Source organism: Hemitrygon akajei, chromosome 14 (assembly GCF_048418815.1).
Source record: "Hemitrygon akajei chromosome 14, sHemAka1.3, whole genome shotgun sequence".
NCBI lineage: Eukaryota > Metazoa > Chordata > Chondrichthyes > Myliobatiformes > Dasyatidae > Hemitrygon > Hemitrygon akajei.
In genome coordinates this window covers 103670545-103685987 of record NC_133137.1, presented here as the reverse complement: position 1 = coordinate 103685987, position 15443 = coordinate 103670545, and the positions used below count along the sequence as shown (strand labels likewise).

The 15443-nt window shown below is 44.9% G+C and overlaps 1 protein-coding gene across 1 annotated transcript in view; it reads left to right on the top strand.

Annotated features, from left to right (window-relative positions):
* Positions 1-1581: 1581 nt before the first annotated feature.
* smo (smoothened, frizzled class receptor) overlaps positions 1582-15443 on the top strand; it is a 57558-nt gene continuing 43696 nt past the window's right edge. Inside the window, exon 1 of the mRNA XM_073066840.1 lies at positions 1582-2916. Within this exon, the coding sequence (XP_072922941.1) occupies positions 2667-2916 (250 nt within the window). The 5' untranslated portion in view covers positions 1582-2666. The remainder of the gene's footprint in view (positions 2917-15443) is intronic.

Genomic DNA, 15443 nt, shown 5'->3' with positions numbered 1-15443 from the left:
CAAGACAACAGAAAAAACAGCCACGAGCAATCAACAATGAGCATAAATATCAATAATCAAAGTTAAATAAATGCGATCATAGGAACAGACTAAATATTTATCAACAGAACAAAGACAGCAGGAAAGACTATTTAATGGATGTTGTACAGGGACAATTAGGGTATTACACCAGTATGAGTTTTGTTAAGAAACTGGATAGCTGGAGATGACATGTAGTCCTACTGGTGACGGACGTGTAGTGTTTCCCTGATGGCAATTTGGTGACTAGGTGACTGCTAGGGCGGGTGGAGTCAGCAGTACCTTTCTCAGCTCTTCATAGAGCAATACATCACAGACACATGCCCTTCGGCCCACATATCCATGATGACCACGGTGCTCACCCATTTCTCATGTTCAGCCTATACCCATCTGAGCCCCACCCCTCCATGTGCCTACCCAAATGCTTCCTGCCTCAACCCTTCCTCTGGCAGCACGCTCCATATACTGTACTCACTATCTGCTCTAAGAAAGAGTTTCCCTCACTTCCCTTATAAATCTTTCCCCTCTCATCCTAAATCTGTGCCCCCTAGTTTTGGACTACCTACCCCGAGGAAAACTGTTCTCACACACCTTATCTGTGTTTCTCATGTTTTTAAAGATTTCTATAAGGCCTCCTCTCATCTTCCTACACTCCAAGAAGCAAAGATCTAGCCAGGCCAACTTCGCTGCACCCTTTCCAGTTTAGCCATATCTTCCCTATAACCAAACTGTACACAGTATTCCAAGTGTGGCCTCACCAATGACTTATACAACTGCAACATAACATCCCAACTCCTGTACTCAGTGTTCTGCTAAAGCCAATGTGCCTTTTACACAACCTTGTTGACCAGTGTCACCACTTTCAATGCACTTGTACTCTGTCCCTGTAGTACCCTAGTGAGTGTAATGGTGTCACTGATTTGACTTTCCAAAAATCCAGCACCTCACACTTATCCATTTACCACTCCTTGGCCCATTTCTCTAACAGACAGACAGACATACTTTATTGATCCCGAGGGAAACTGGGTTTCGTTACAGTCGCACCAACCAAGAATAGTATAGAAATATAGCAATATAAAACCATAAATAATTAAATGATAATAAGTAAATTATGCCAAGTGGAAATAAGTCCAGGACCAGCCTATTGGCTCAGGGTGTCTGACACTCCGAGGGAGGAGTTGTAAAGTTTGATGGCTACAGGCAGGAATGACTTCCTATGACGCTCAGTGTTGCATCTCGGTGGAATGAGTCTCTGGCTGAACGTACTCCTGTGCTTAACCAGTACATTATGGAGTGGATGGGAGACATTGTCCAAGATGGACAATGATCAAGATCTTTGTCTTTTCCAATGTCTTGTTATTATTGGGGTGGTGGTGTAGAGTGGGGGCAGGTTATTACAGGAACTTTATTTTTTCTCACTGTTAAATGTAAGAGCATTCTCTTGTAGGCTTCATTGAATGACCTGGAGCTGGGTGAGTGTTCTCTGCAGATTGACGAAGAAGCTGGAGTGCCTTTGGGTCTGGAGTGCAAGCGGAGGAGGTTGAAGTCACCCATATGTTCTGTAGTTTAGCCAACTCCAGTCAGAAGGGGCTGAAACTCTGCCTAATAAATTCTTTGGATGAGTATGGAGAGAGGGGTGGGTGGTAGAGAAACCTTGTATTTTATTTGTGTTTAGCCTGCGTTTAGAAACTGCGGGAAACAGGGAGAGGTTTAAGTGAGCCGGGATCACTCAGCCCCGCCATTAACTGATTGAGCAGTTCTGGGGATAGGGTTCGCCATGACTGCGTGTTCAGGAACGGAAGGGTCTGTCTGAAGCGTTCCTGTGCTCGAGTTTGCTGACGTCGTGTGTGAACTTTTGCTATCCACAAGGGCTTTTTGTTTGGATCTAGCGGGGGATGAACCGCCTGGGAGGGTGGACGGAGGCCTGCGAAGGGAGCTCTCTCTTCGCTCTGCAGCTTCTGCCTGCGAGTGCGAGTTGGTTGCGGGTGGTGGTGGTGAGGGGCGGGGGGTCGGCTTACTTTCGCCATGTGCCTCCCACTCCCCACCACGAATACAGACATATGGTGAAGAGCTAGAGCGCAAAAAAAGTTTTCTTTTAATGGACGTGTATAAGTCCTCCTTCGTACAAACTGAAGACCCGCAACTTGAACGATCACTGGGAGAAGTTGCAAGGAAGGAAGTGGAGAAGAAAACTTTCGGCCGACTATCAAATTACAATCTTCTTTTCCACCTCGCTATCACTCGTTAAAGTGGGAGTCGAGATCGCGTCCCTTATTATTACAGATCAACTCGTTTGCATTCCACTCCCCCCACCCCCCGACCCCAGTCTTTGTGTTTTTTGTTGAATGTGACGGCATTTAAGGAAAAGATTCGTTCCTGGCCGAGTTGGGGAAGGAGGAGGGGTGGGGGTTGTGGAATGATCAGATCGCAGGCAGAGAGGAATGGAAATTGACGCGATGACATTCGCTGCGAGTTGGGAAGCGGGCACATCTGCAGCAAGCGGACGCGGGCGAAGGAGCCGGCAGTCAGCTGGACGAAGCTTCACCAAGTTTCTTTTCAGTGGAGAGGGACGAGACTTATCGTACAAAGAGGCCCGCGCGGAGTGTGGGAAGAAAGGATTTCTCTAACTTTGTAACTGCAGGTCCAAGATGTCTACCGGGTGGGAGTCTTTTGTTAAGGCGGCTGCAGCCTGCTCGCTTCTCCTCTGGATCTCCGTGCTGAGCAGCGGCGTCAACCACACGTCTCCGTACGACCGCTGTAAGAGGGTTTCGGACTGCGAGCCCTTGAGATACAACACATGCCTCGGCTCCACACTGCCTTACACACACACCTCGCTCGCCCTGGCCGAGGATTCGACAACTCAGGAGGAGGCACACGACAAGCTGGTCCTGTGGTCAGGTACTGCATGCAGACCCTTCGTTCGGACCCAAAACCAGCCGTTTTCTCTTTATAAATAACCTTAGAAAACACTGAAAGTTCCAGTGCACCCCTCCCGCGTCTTGCAATAGTTTAACTTTAGGATGCTGTTAGTAGGGAGTAAACAGTGATTGTTTGCCCTCACAGCCTGAAAATGGCCCCCGGAGGGGAGAGGACTGGGTGGTTTTCAGTGATACAGGACTTCACTTTGCGAAAACGTCAGTATTAAAGTGGGTTCTGTTATAACTGAAAACGGCTCCTGTAGTACCGGTTATGGGATCTGCAGTACAGGACTGAGATGACCAATTCCTCTAGTCAGAGTTGTGAATCTGCGGAGTCCTCTTAAACTTAAACCTAATGCCAGGACAGTGCAGAGTGGTTGAGTTGGAAATAGCTGGTTAGTCGTTGTGGATGCATCAAAACTCTTTAATGCTGTAAGCACAAAAGGTTCAGCAGATACTGGAAATGCAGAGTAAGGCGCACACACACTGCTGGAGGGATCAACACCTCTGTCAGAATCTGTAGGAAGGAGTAAGGTTTCCAGTCTCAGGTTGGAGAAGCAACACTTCATATTCTGTCTGGCTTGCCTCCAATCTGATGGCACGAACATGGATTTCTCCAACTTCTGGTAATGTTTCCCCCTCCCCCTTCGCCTTTCTTCCATTCCCCACCCTGCCTCTTCTCTCACCTGCCTTTCACCCCCGTGCCCCTCCTCCTTCCCTTTCTCCCACAGTTCACTCTTCATCGGGCCTTTACCTCTTCCATCACCTCCCAATTTCTCACTTCATCCCCCCCTCCCCACCCACCCGCCTTCCCACATACTTGGCCTTACCTATCATCTTCCAGCTTCTACTCCTTCCTCTCTCTTCACTTCTTATTTTGGCTTCTTCCTCCTTCCTTTCCAGTGCTGATGAAGGATCTCAACCTGAAATGTTGACTCTTCATTCCTTTTCAAAGAACGTGTCTGACCAACTGAGTTCCTCCAGCATTTTGTGTTTTGCTCTTCGATTCTGTGCTGTCCCTGGACTGCATTTGTTCCAGGTGTTGACTCATCGTCATCTCCTTAAGGGCAGCTGACATTGTCAGTGACCCTCAGATTCTACACACGGAAGGAAATCGTAAGATCATATCTTGTCATCTGCAGAATGGGTGGAGGGTAGAGTTCAGATATACCAGGTAGGGATAGTGAAAATTCATTTGAATGTTTTGTCTCCAATAACTCATGTTAAGATGCTTTGTAAGAGTGTAAACAGTCAAAAAAAAAGCTTAAGTGAGACCGAGAAGCCAAGTTTGTATTAAAATTTTGGATGGTAATGACAGTCTCTAAAGCAGGATGAAGAGGTTTAAAGAAGAAATGACAGGTCAAAGTTCACCAGTGGTGGGCAAAGTGGGCAAATGCACACAAGGCCCTAATAGTCACAGCATTTCGGAGGGAAGGATGCTGCAGGATGCTGCAAAGATAATGGGAAACAAGGGATCTGAAAATGAAAAGGGTTATTTTGAAATAGTGAGGTAAGGGAAGTGAGATTTGACGTGGGCTGATTGAATGGATTTAAGACCACAGGACACAAGAGCAGAATTAGGCCATTCCACCTCCATTCCATCGTGGCTGATATCCCTCGACTATAAGACATAGGAGCAGAATAGTTTTAGGGTCTTATAGATCTGGTGTGACTTATGGCTTAGCAATTGGAGTTTTGGATGGACATGCTCATGAAGGGGAGAAGGTAGGAAACAGCCTGTTGATCAGTGGAATACAGAACCCCAGTGACAACAGAAGAATGGATTGCCTGGACACTGCTGATGTTACTGAGATGAAAGTTGTTGATCTCGATGATGGAAATAATATGATGATGCTGAAAACACAGCATAAAGTCCCATTAGATGGTAAACTGTGTTAACTTGAGATAATAGCACGAAACAAGAAAGTGCTGACAAGGGTGTGGAGATTGTGACAGAAGCCCAGCTGTTGGGGTCTGTGTAAAAAATGTCAGTATATCCAGAATGAGTAATGTCTTCACACCACAGAATAAATAGATGGATGGTGAAAGACTTCAGTGAGGTAGTGTGAGGTCTTCTCAGTGTACATGTGGATCATCATAGCATATTCAGAAGGTGTTTGACAAGATGCCGCACATGAGGCTGCTTAACCGGTTACCAGCTCATGGTATTACAGGAAAGATTCTAGCATGGATAAAGTACTGGCTGATTGGCAGGAGGCAAAGAGTAGGAATAAAGGGAGCCTTTTCTGGCTGGTTGCCAGTCACTAGTGGTGTTCCACACGGGTCTGTGTTGGGACCATTCCCTTTTATGTTATATTGATTTGGGTGATGGAATTTATGGCATTGTTGCAGAATTTGCAGATGATATGAAGATAGGTGGAGGGGCAGGTATAATGAAATGACAGAGCATACTCGATGGGCCAAATGGCCTAATTCTGCTCCTATATCTTATGGCCTTATATTTCTGATGATTTTGGAGAGGGGAAACATATAAATATGCAAGAGGAGGAAAATAGGGATAGAAAGAATTTTGCACGTTTAAGAAGTATTTCACAAAATCAAAACATCCCAAGCTGTTTTACTTCATAGTTGAAATGCAAGAAGCAGAACGGTTATTTTATACACAGCCAATTCCCATTAGTATCAATAACTTTAAAAACCTGCTGGTGTTATTTATTGAAGGATAAATATTGTGAAGAAATTGGAAGAAGATTCTTGATTTACTTGTTTTTTTTAGGTAAAAGGGGAGGACAAGACTTGGTTTTATATTTCATCTGAGAGACAATCTGCTAATCATCGCACATCTGATGACTAGTCAGGCACAGAGGTTCAGCCTGACTAATCTTGCTAAACTCTTTGAAAAGATCATCAACATAAGGATCAGCATACCTCGACCATGATGTACAATCGCAGCCCTTTCTCAGCCCATGCTCGTCCAAGTGTTCAATCACTATGTCCTTGAAAGTAAGGCTGTGGTTACCATCTGACGCCTCAGTAAATGGGACCTTCTCAAGGCTGTTTTATGTGGAAACCAACGGTCTAAACAGGAAACATAGATTGTTTATGAAAGTAAACTAGCACAAAATATAAAAACGGACAGTAGAACTTTTTATATAGAGTGGAATAGGGTGGCTAAGATGAATGAATGCAGGTCCCTTGGAAGGTTAGAAGGCCTTGAGCAACTGCTTTCTGTCAGTGTTCACAGTGGAGGTCATGTCTATTTGCCAAAGAGAGATGTTATGGATATGATGGGAGGTGATCTCAATCACTAAAGAGGTAGTGATAAGCAAACAAATGGGCCTAAAGTTAGCAAGTCTTCTGGTCCTGTTGGGATGCATCACATGGTACTGAAAGAAATGGTGGAAGTTGTAGTAGATGTGTTTGTGATCATTTACCAAAATTCTCTGAACTCTGTGCAGGTCTCGTCAGATTGGAAGATAGTAAATGTCATGTCACTGTTTTGAAAAAACAGACGTAGGCAAAGTGAAGGTAAAGTTAGGCCATTTAGCTTAATGTCTATCATTGGGAAAATTCTCACAGCTATCATTGAAGAAATAGCTGAGACATCTGGATAGATATCTCAGCTACAGTGTTGATGAAAAGTATTCACCCCACTTGGAGGTTTTCATCTTTTACAACATTGAATCACAGTGGATTTAATTTGGCTTTTATTGACACTGATTAACAGAAAAAGACTACTTCATGTAAAAATAAAAACAGATCTCTACAAAGCGATCTAAATTAATTACAAAGTTTCAATGAGATTCACCCCCCCCCCACATTCTTCTAAATTCCAGTGAGTACAGGCCCAAAGCTAACAATTGCTCTTCATATGTTAATCCCTTCATTCCCAGAATCATCCTTGTGAACTTCCTCTGAACTCTCTACAATGACAATGCGTTGTTGATAAAACTCCAAGTGTGGCCTGATTAGTGTCTTATAAAGCATTATCTCCTTGTTTTTTTATTCTATTCCCCTTGAAATGAATGCCAACATTGCATTTGCCTTCTTTACCACAGAGTCAACCTGTAAATTAACCTGTAAATTCTCACACGAAGACTCATAAGTCCCTTTGCACCTCTGATGTTTGAATTTTCTCCCTGTTTAGATAATAGTCTGCACTTTTGTTCATTTTACCAAAATGCAATGACATACATTTCCCAACATTGTATTCCATTTGCCACTTTTTTGCCCATTTTTCCGATTTGTCTAAGACCTTATGTAATCACATTGCTTCCTCAGCACCACCTACTCTTCCACTTATCCTCGTATCATCCACAGACTTTGCCACAAAGCCATCAATTCCATTACCTAAATCACTGATGAACAATGTGAAAAGTAGCGGTCCCAATACTGACCCTGCGGAACACCACTAGTCACCAGCAGTCAACCAGGAAAGGTCCCCTTTATTCCCACTCACTGCCTCCTGCTTGTCAACCATTCCTCTATTCATGCCAGTGTCTTTCCTATAGCACCGTGGGACTTTATCTTGTTAAGCAGCCTCATGTGCGGTGGCTTATCAAACGCCTTCTGAAAATCCAAGTAATTGACATCCACTACCTCTCCTTTGTCCACCCTGCTTGTTACTTCCTCAAAGAACTGTAACAGATTTGCCAGGCAAGATTTCCCTTTACAGAAACCATGCTGACTTTTACTTATTTAATCATTAGCCTCTGAAACCTCGTTCTTAATAATGGACTGCAACACTTTCCCAACCACTGAGGCCAGGCTAACTGGCCTATAATTTCCTTTCTTTTGCCTTTCTCCCTTTTTAAGGAATGGAGTGACATTTGAAATTTTCCATTTCTCCAGGACCATGCCAGAATCAAGTGATTCAACCAATTCATCTGCTATCTCTTCAGCAACCTCTCTCAGGACTCTGGGACGTAGTCCATCTGGTCCAGGTGACCTAGCCCTCTTTCCTTTGTAACAGCAATGGCACTCACTCCTGCTCCCTGACACTCATGGACCTCTGACACACTGCTAGTGACTTCCACAGTGAAGACAGATACAAAGTATTTATTAATTTCTTCCACCATTTCTTTGTCCCCCATTACTAACTCACTAGCATCATTTTCCACTCGTCCACTGTCAACTCCTACCTCCCTTTTACTCTTTATATAGCTGAAAAAACTTTAGTATCCTTCTTTATATTATTGACTAGTCTGCCCTCATATATCATCTTTTCCTTTCTTATGCCTTTTTAGTTGTCTTTTATTGGATTTTAAAAACTTCCCAAACATCTAACTTCCCACTCAATGTTGCTACCTTATATGCCCTTCCCTTGGTTTTTATGCAGTCCCTAACTAACCTTGGCAGCCATGGTTGCCTACCCTTGCCATTTGAGAACAACTTCTTCTTTGGGACATATCTATCCTGTACCTTGTGAAATGTCCCAGAAACTTCAGCCATCTCTGCTCTGCCGTCATCTCTGCCAGTATCCCCCTCCAATCCACCTGGGCAAGCTCCTCTCTCAAGCCTCTGTAATTCCCTTTATTTCATTGTGATACTGACACATATGACCTATGCTTCTCCCTCTCAAACTGCAGTATGAATTCAATCATATTATGATCACTGTCTCCTAATGGTTCCTTTACCTTAAGCTCCCTAATAAAATCTGGATTATTACACAACACCCAATCTAAGATAGCATTTCCCTGAGCAGGCTCAAGCACAAGCTGCTCTAAAAAACCATCTCGTAGGCATTCAACAAATTCCCTCTCTTGCGATCTGATACCAATCTGATTTTTCCAATCTTCTTGCTTATTGAAGTCCCCTGTTTCAAAGGGTAATTGTAACATTACCCCTTTTACATGCACCCTTATTACATTACACGCTTAGGACAAGAGGGCACAGCCCCAGGATAGAGAAGCGCCCATTTAAGACAGAGATGCAGAGAAATTTCTTCAGCCAAAAGCTGGTAAATTTGTGGAATTTATTAACACAGGCAGCTGTGGAGGCCAGGTTGTGGGGTGTATTTAGGGCAGAATTTGATAGGTTTTTGATTTGACACGGCATCAAAGATTATGGGGAGAAGGCCGGGGAGTTGGGCTGAGGAGGGGAGAAAAGGATCGGCCGTGAACAAACTCTGTAGTTTCTGCTCCTTGTCTTATCGTCTCACGGTCTTTCCAGCTCCCTTTCCAATCTCAACCCCACACCTTGGCTTCTATTTGGAGGCCTAGATATGATCCCATAATAATTCTTTTTTTACCCTTGCAGTTTTTTTTACCTTTACTCCACCCAAAAAGATTCAACATTCTCTGATCCTATGTCACCTCTTTCTGAAGATGGAATTCCATCTCTCACCAAGGAACACACCACCACCTATGCCTTTCGACATTATACCCTTTGATATTAAGCTCCCATCTATGACTTTTTTTCAGCCACGACTCAGAGATGCCTGCAGCATCATAACAACCAATTTCTAATCGTGCCATGTTCATCTACCTTAGTCTGAATACCACATGCATTTAAATAGAGCACCTTCAGTCCTGCACCCTTCACCCTTTTGAATTTTGCCTCTGTGGTACAATTTAACTCTCTGCACTGTCTGCATTTGTACCCAATCATCGGCTTCTCCTTCCTTACATTCATGTTACACCCATTAGCTACTTGTAAACCTGCTGGTCCATCCTCAGCTCCTTCATACTCGTTGCCATCCCCCTGCCATATTAGTTTAAACCACTCCCAACAGCTAGTAAATCTGCCGCAAGAATATTGGTCCCCCTTGGGTTCAAGAGCAACCTGCCTTAGAAGGGGCCCCAGTGACGCAGAAATCTGAACCCCTGCCCCCATTTCAATTGTTATGCCACACATTTATTTGCCACCTCATTGTTGGGTGACACAGGCTGAGATTACTACCCTTGAGGTTCTGCTTCTCAGCTTCCTTCCTCAGTCTCTGGATTCTGTTTTCAGGACCTCCTCCCTTTTTCTACCTATTTTATTGGTACCGATATGTACCACTACTGCTGGCTGCTCACCCTCCCTTTCCAGGATATTGTGGACCTGTTCAGAAACAACGTGGACCCTGGCACCTGGGAGGTAAACCACCATCTGTGTTTCTTTTTCGCAGAATCACCTACCTGTCCCCCTAACCATAGAGTCCCCTATTACTGCTGCCATCCTCCTCAGTGTCCTACCCTTCTGAGCCACAGGGCCAGACTCAGTGTCAGAGGCACGGTCGTTGTTACTTCCCTGATTAGTTTACCACCCCACCCTCCCCAACAGTACTGAAAATGGAGTACTTATTGTTGAGGGGGGGCAGCCACAGGGGTGCTCTCCACTATCTGACGTTTTCCCTTCCCTCTCCTGACAGTCAGCCATTTATCTGTCTCCTGTAGCCTTGGGGTGACTATCTCCCTGTAGCTCCCATCTATCACCTCCTCGCTTTCCCTCATAGTCTGGTGATTTGGGGGATAGAATAGATTTAGGATGGAGATGAGAAACTGGATGGGAATGGGGAAGAAACCAGAATATGAAGGTGGGGCGGAGGGGATGGAGTACAACCTGACAGCTGTTAGATGAAACCAGTGAGGTGGATGGATTAGAGCAGTGTCTTTGTGAAGTGAATAATTAGTGCTGTAGATAATCCTTTCAAATTTATATGGAATTTAGTAAAGCATTCTACAAGGTCCCTCATGGTAGGCTGAAAAAGATTAAGGTACTAGGATCCATGGAGACTCTGTGTATTGGATTCAAAATAGGCTTGGCATAGAATGCAGAAGGTAGTGGTGGAGAATGTTATTCTGAGTGAAGATCTGTGACCAGTGTTATTGGGAAGGATTAAAGCTGGGAACTTCGTTAGAGTTATAAATGTTTAGCACAAAAATATAGGTTGACTGATTAGGAAGTTTGGAGATTACATGAAATTTGTCAGTAGGCTATGGACTGGTTGGAAACGTGGGCAGAGAAATGGCAGATGGAGTTAAATCTGGTTGCAGTCTGGAGGAGAAATGTAAGAGGATTGTATACAGTAAATGGCAGGACTCTTGGGAGTATTGATGTAAAGAGGGATCTTGTAGTGCAAATCTGTATTTCCCTGAAAATGACAACACAAATAGATAAGATGCGAAAGGAAGCATGTGGCAAACCTGCCTTCATCAACTGGAATGGTGAATTAACAAAAGGGAAACCATGTTGCAACAGAAAAGCAACTTTGGTTAGGCCACATTTGGAGTTTCGCATAGAGTTCTGGTCACCACGGAATGATGTGGAGGCTTTGGGGAGGGTGCAGAAGAGGTTCGCAAGGGCATAAAGACGTACAAAAAAGCTGGATGAACTCAGCAGGTCAGGCAGCATCCGTTGAAAGGAGCAGTCAACGTTTCGGGTCGAGACCTGTTGGGGTAATCTATTGCAGCTGGTGCTCCCGGTGCGGCCTCCTCTACACCTCAGCGAGACCCGACGCAGATTGGGGAACCGCTTCGTCGAGCACCTCCGCTCCGTCTGCCACAACAGACAGGATCTCCCAGTTGCCACCCACTTCAACTCTCCTTCACATTCCCATTCCGATATGTCCATACATGGCCTCCTCTACTGCCATGATGAGGCCAAACTTCGGTTGGAGGAACAACATCTCATATACCATCTGGGTAGTCTCCAGCCCCTTGGTATGAACATCGAATTCTCCAACTTCTGGTAATTCCCTCCCTCTCCCTTCTCCCATCCCACCTTCACTCTGTCTCCTCTTCTAGCTGCCTATCACCTCTCATGACTCTGCCTTCTTCTACTACCCATAGTGCTTTCCCCTTAGATTCCTTCTTCACCTCTCCTGCCTATCCCCTCCCTGTTTCCCCTCCCCCACCCCTTGATCTTTCCTCTGATTGGTTTTCCACCCTCCCCCCACCTTCTTTATAGGGCCCCTGCCCCCTCCTTCTTTAGTTCTGACGAAGGGTCTCGACCCGAAACGTTGACTGCTCCTTTCAACGGATGCTGCCCGACCTGCTGAGTTCATCCAGCTTGTTTGTACGTCTTGATTTTTCCACAGCATCTGCAGTGTACTTTGTGTTCACTAGGGCATCACCTGCAGCAGAGAGTATTAGTCCTAAGGAAAGATTGGACAAACATTTTCTCTGGAGTGTTGAAGGATGAGGTGTTTCCTGAGAGAAGTGTGTAAAATTAGTTAGTGTAGGTGGTCAGAGTCTTTTTCCCAGGATGGAAATGTCACACAGCTTTAAGATGAGAAAGGGGAAAGTCTGAAGAAGATTTATGAGGCAATTTGCAGAGGGTACTGTGTGCTTGGAACACACTGCCTTGGGAAGTGGTGGAAGCAAATATGATAGTAAAGTTTACAAGGGATTTGGACAGGCACACAAACTGGCAGGAAATAGAGGGATATGGACCTCGAGCAGCCAGATGAGATTAAGTACAAGGATACAACACTCGCTTACAGGAGTAATCACTAGAGACTGTGCTAATCATGGAAGTCAGTACTCTATCCCTGTGCTGTACTATATGTAGTGGGGAAGGGTTCAAAAAGGGAAAATCTAGAAAGTTAAACGGAAAGCTTAAAGCAAAATCATAAGGCAGCAAATTGAGTGACAATTCAGGAACAGTTCCTGCTGATTGGAGGGTGGCTAATGTTGTCCCACTTTTCAAGAAAGGAGAGAGAGAGAAAACAGGGAATTATAGACCGGTTAGCCTGACGTCAGTGGTGGGAAAGATGCTGGAGTCAATTATAAAAGAGGAAATTACTACACATTTGGATAGCAGTAGAAGGATCAGTCCGAGTCAGCATGGATTTATGAAGGGAAAATCATGCTTGACTAATCTTCTGGAGTTTTTTGAGGATGTAACTATGAAAATGGACAAGGGAGAACCAGTGGATGTAGTGTACCTGGACTTCCAGAAAGCTTTTGATAAAGTCCCACATAGGAGATTAGTGGGCAAAATTAGGGCACATGGTATTGGGGGCAGAGTACTGACATGGATTGAAAATTGGCTGGCTGACAGGAACCAAAGAGTAGTGATTAACGGGTCCCTTTCGGAATGGCAGGCTGTGACCAGTGGGGTGCCGCAAGGTTCGGTGCTGGGACCGCAGCTGTTTACAATATACATTAATGATTTAGATGAAGGGATTAAAAGTAACATTAGCAAATTTGCTGATGACACAAAGCTGGGTGGCAGTGTGAAATGTCAGGAGGATGTTATGAGAATGCAGGGTGACTTGGACAGGTTGGGTGAGTGGGCAAATGTATGGCAGATGCAGTTTAATATGGATAAATGTGAGGTTATCCACTTTGGTGGCAAGAACAGGAAGGCAGATTACTATCTAAATGGAGTCAAGTTAGGAAAAGGGGAAGTACAACGAGATCTAGATGTTCTTGTACATCAGTCAATGAAAGCAAGCATGCAGGTACAGCAGGCAGTGAAGAAAGCTAATGGCATGCTGGCTTTTATAACAAGAGGAATTGAGTAGAGGAGTAAAGAGGTCCTTCTGCAGCTGTACAGGGCCCTGGTGAGACCCCACCTGGAGTATTGTGTGCAGTTTTGGTCTCCAAATTTGAGGAAGGACATTCTTGCTATTGAGGGAGTGCAGTGTAGGTTCACAAGGTTAATTCCCGGAATGGCGGGACTGTCATATGTTGAAAGATTGGAACGACTGGGCTTGTATACACTGGAATTTAGAAGGATGAGAGGGGATCTGATTGAAACATATAAGATTATTAAGGGATTGGACACACTGGAGGCAGGAAGCATGTTCCCGCTGATGGGTGAGTCCAGAACTAGAGGCTACAGTTTAAGAATAAGGGGTAGCCCATTTAGAACTGAGATGCGGAAAAACTTTTTCACCCAGAGAGTGGTGGATATGTGGAATGCTCTGCCCCAGAAGGCAGTGGAGGCCAAGTCTCTGGATGCATTCAAGAGAGAGTTAGATAGAGCTCTTATAGATAGTGGGGTCAAGGGATATGGGGAGAGGGCAGGAATGGGGTACTGATTGTGTATGATCAGCCATGATCACAGTGAATGGCGGTGCTGGCTAGAAGGGCCGAATGGCCTACTCCTGCACCTACTGTCTATTGTCTAATACGCACTGTGTCAAGAAACAAACATAAACATTTCTGAAAACACATAGCAGACCAGGCAGCATCTGTGGGAAGAGAAACAGAGATCATGGCTTTAATTTATTTTCATTGAGAGATGGAGAAGTGATAGCGGTACACAGGCAAAATTAAAGACATTTTACTTGAATTCAAATGGCATTTGTAACAAGGTAGGTGCATTAGTGGCACAAATGAACATAAGTGGGTACAATCTAACAGCTGTTACGGAGCCATGGTTGCCACGTAACCAAGGTTAGAAATGAAGTTCTCCAGGACGTTTAGAAATGGAGTGGGGGTAGTCCTAAAATTAATGGATGGGATAAAAGCTGTAGAGAGAAACGTTCGCAGCTCAGAAGATCAAGTAGAATCAATCTGGGGGAAGGGGGTGAAAAGGAAGAGCAAGTGGAAAGAAAATATTTCAACGACCCAAAGCTGTAGGGGTGATACAAGGGATCGATAGGTTAGAAAAGTAAAGATGCCTACAGCTGGGTAATCATATGAGACTTTAATCTGTTTATACAGTTAGTAGAGATGAAAGAGTGACATTTGGGGGACTGCACAGATGCAATAGGAGCGTTCCCGCACAGGGCTGACAAAGCAGTAGGCCTTTCCATGAGAGCCTTTGACTGGAGTACTGTACAGACATAACAGCAGCATTCCCATACTGGTACGGCAAAGAGCTTTAAAAACCCAGTCTCTATCAAAGAGAGGTTCTGCCCACAGGAATGGTCATCGTCAGTGTAGTCTTGAGTAAGAGCAGGAAGGCTTTGGCTCAACAAGTCTTCGGCGATAATAGGCGGAGGCTAATTAAGTTCATTCCTTATTCCTTATTCAACTGTAGAGAGAATAGGGGTATGTCGACAGACCCAATCTTCTGTTCTGGGTGTCAGATGTGGGGTTTCCAGGAGACTTCTCACCTCCCCGATGGCCATGTCTGTGCCAGGTGCATCGAGATGCACCGCTCCTTAGAGACCGAGTTAGGGAACTGGAGCTGCAGCCCGATGACCTTCAGCTTGTTAGGGGAAGTGAGGCAGTGATAGACAGGAGCTGGAGAGAGGTAGTCAGCCCAAAGCTACAGGAGGCAGATAAATGGGTGACTGTCAGGAGGGGGAAGGGAGAGCACCCCAGTGGTCATCCCCTCAACAATAAGTACTCCATTTTGAGTTCTGTTGGGGGGAGCAACTTACCTGGGCCGTGCTTCTGGCATTAAGTCTGGCCCTGTGGCTCAGAAGGGCAGAAAACTGAGGATGGCAGTATAGTAATAGGAGATTCTATACTCAGGGGGACAGATAGGCGATTCTGTGGACGTGAAAAGGAAAGATGAATGGTAGTTTGCCTCCTAGGTGCCAGGGTCCGAGATGTTTCTGTTCATGTCCACAATATCCTGAAAAGGGAGGGAGAGCAGCCCGATGTCATGGTACATATCGGTACCAACAACATCGGGGAAAAAAGAGGAGGTCCTGAAAAA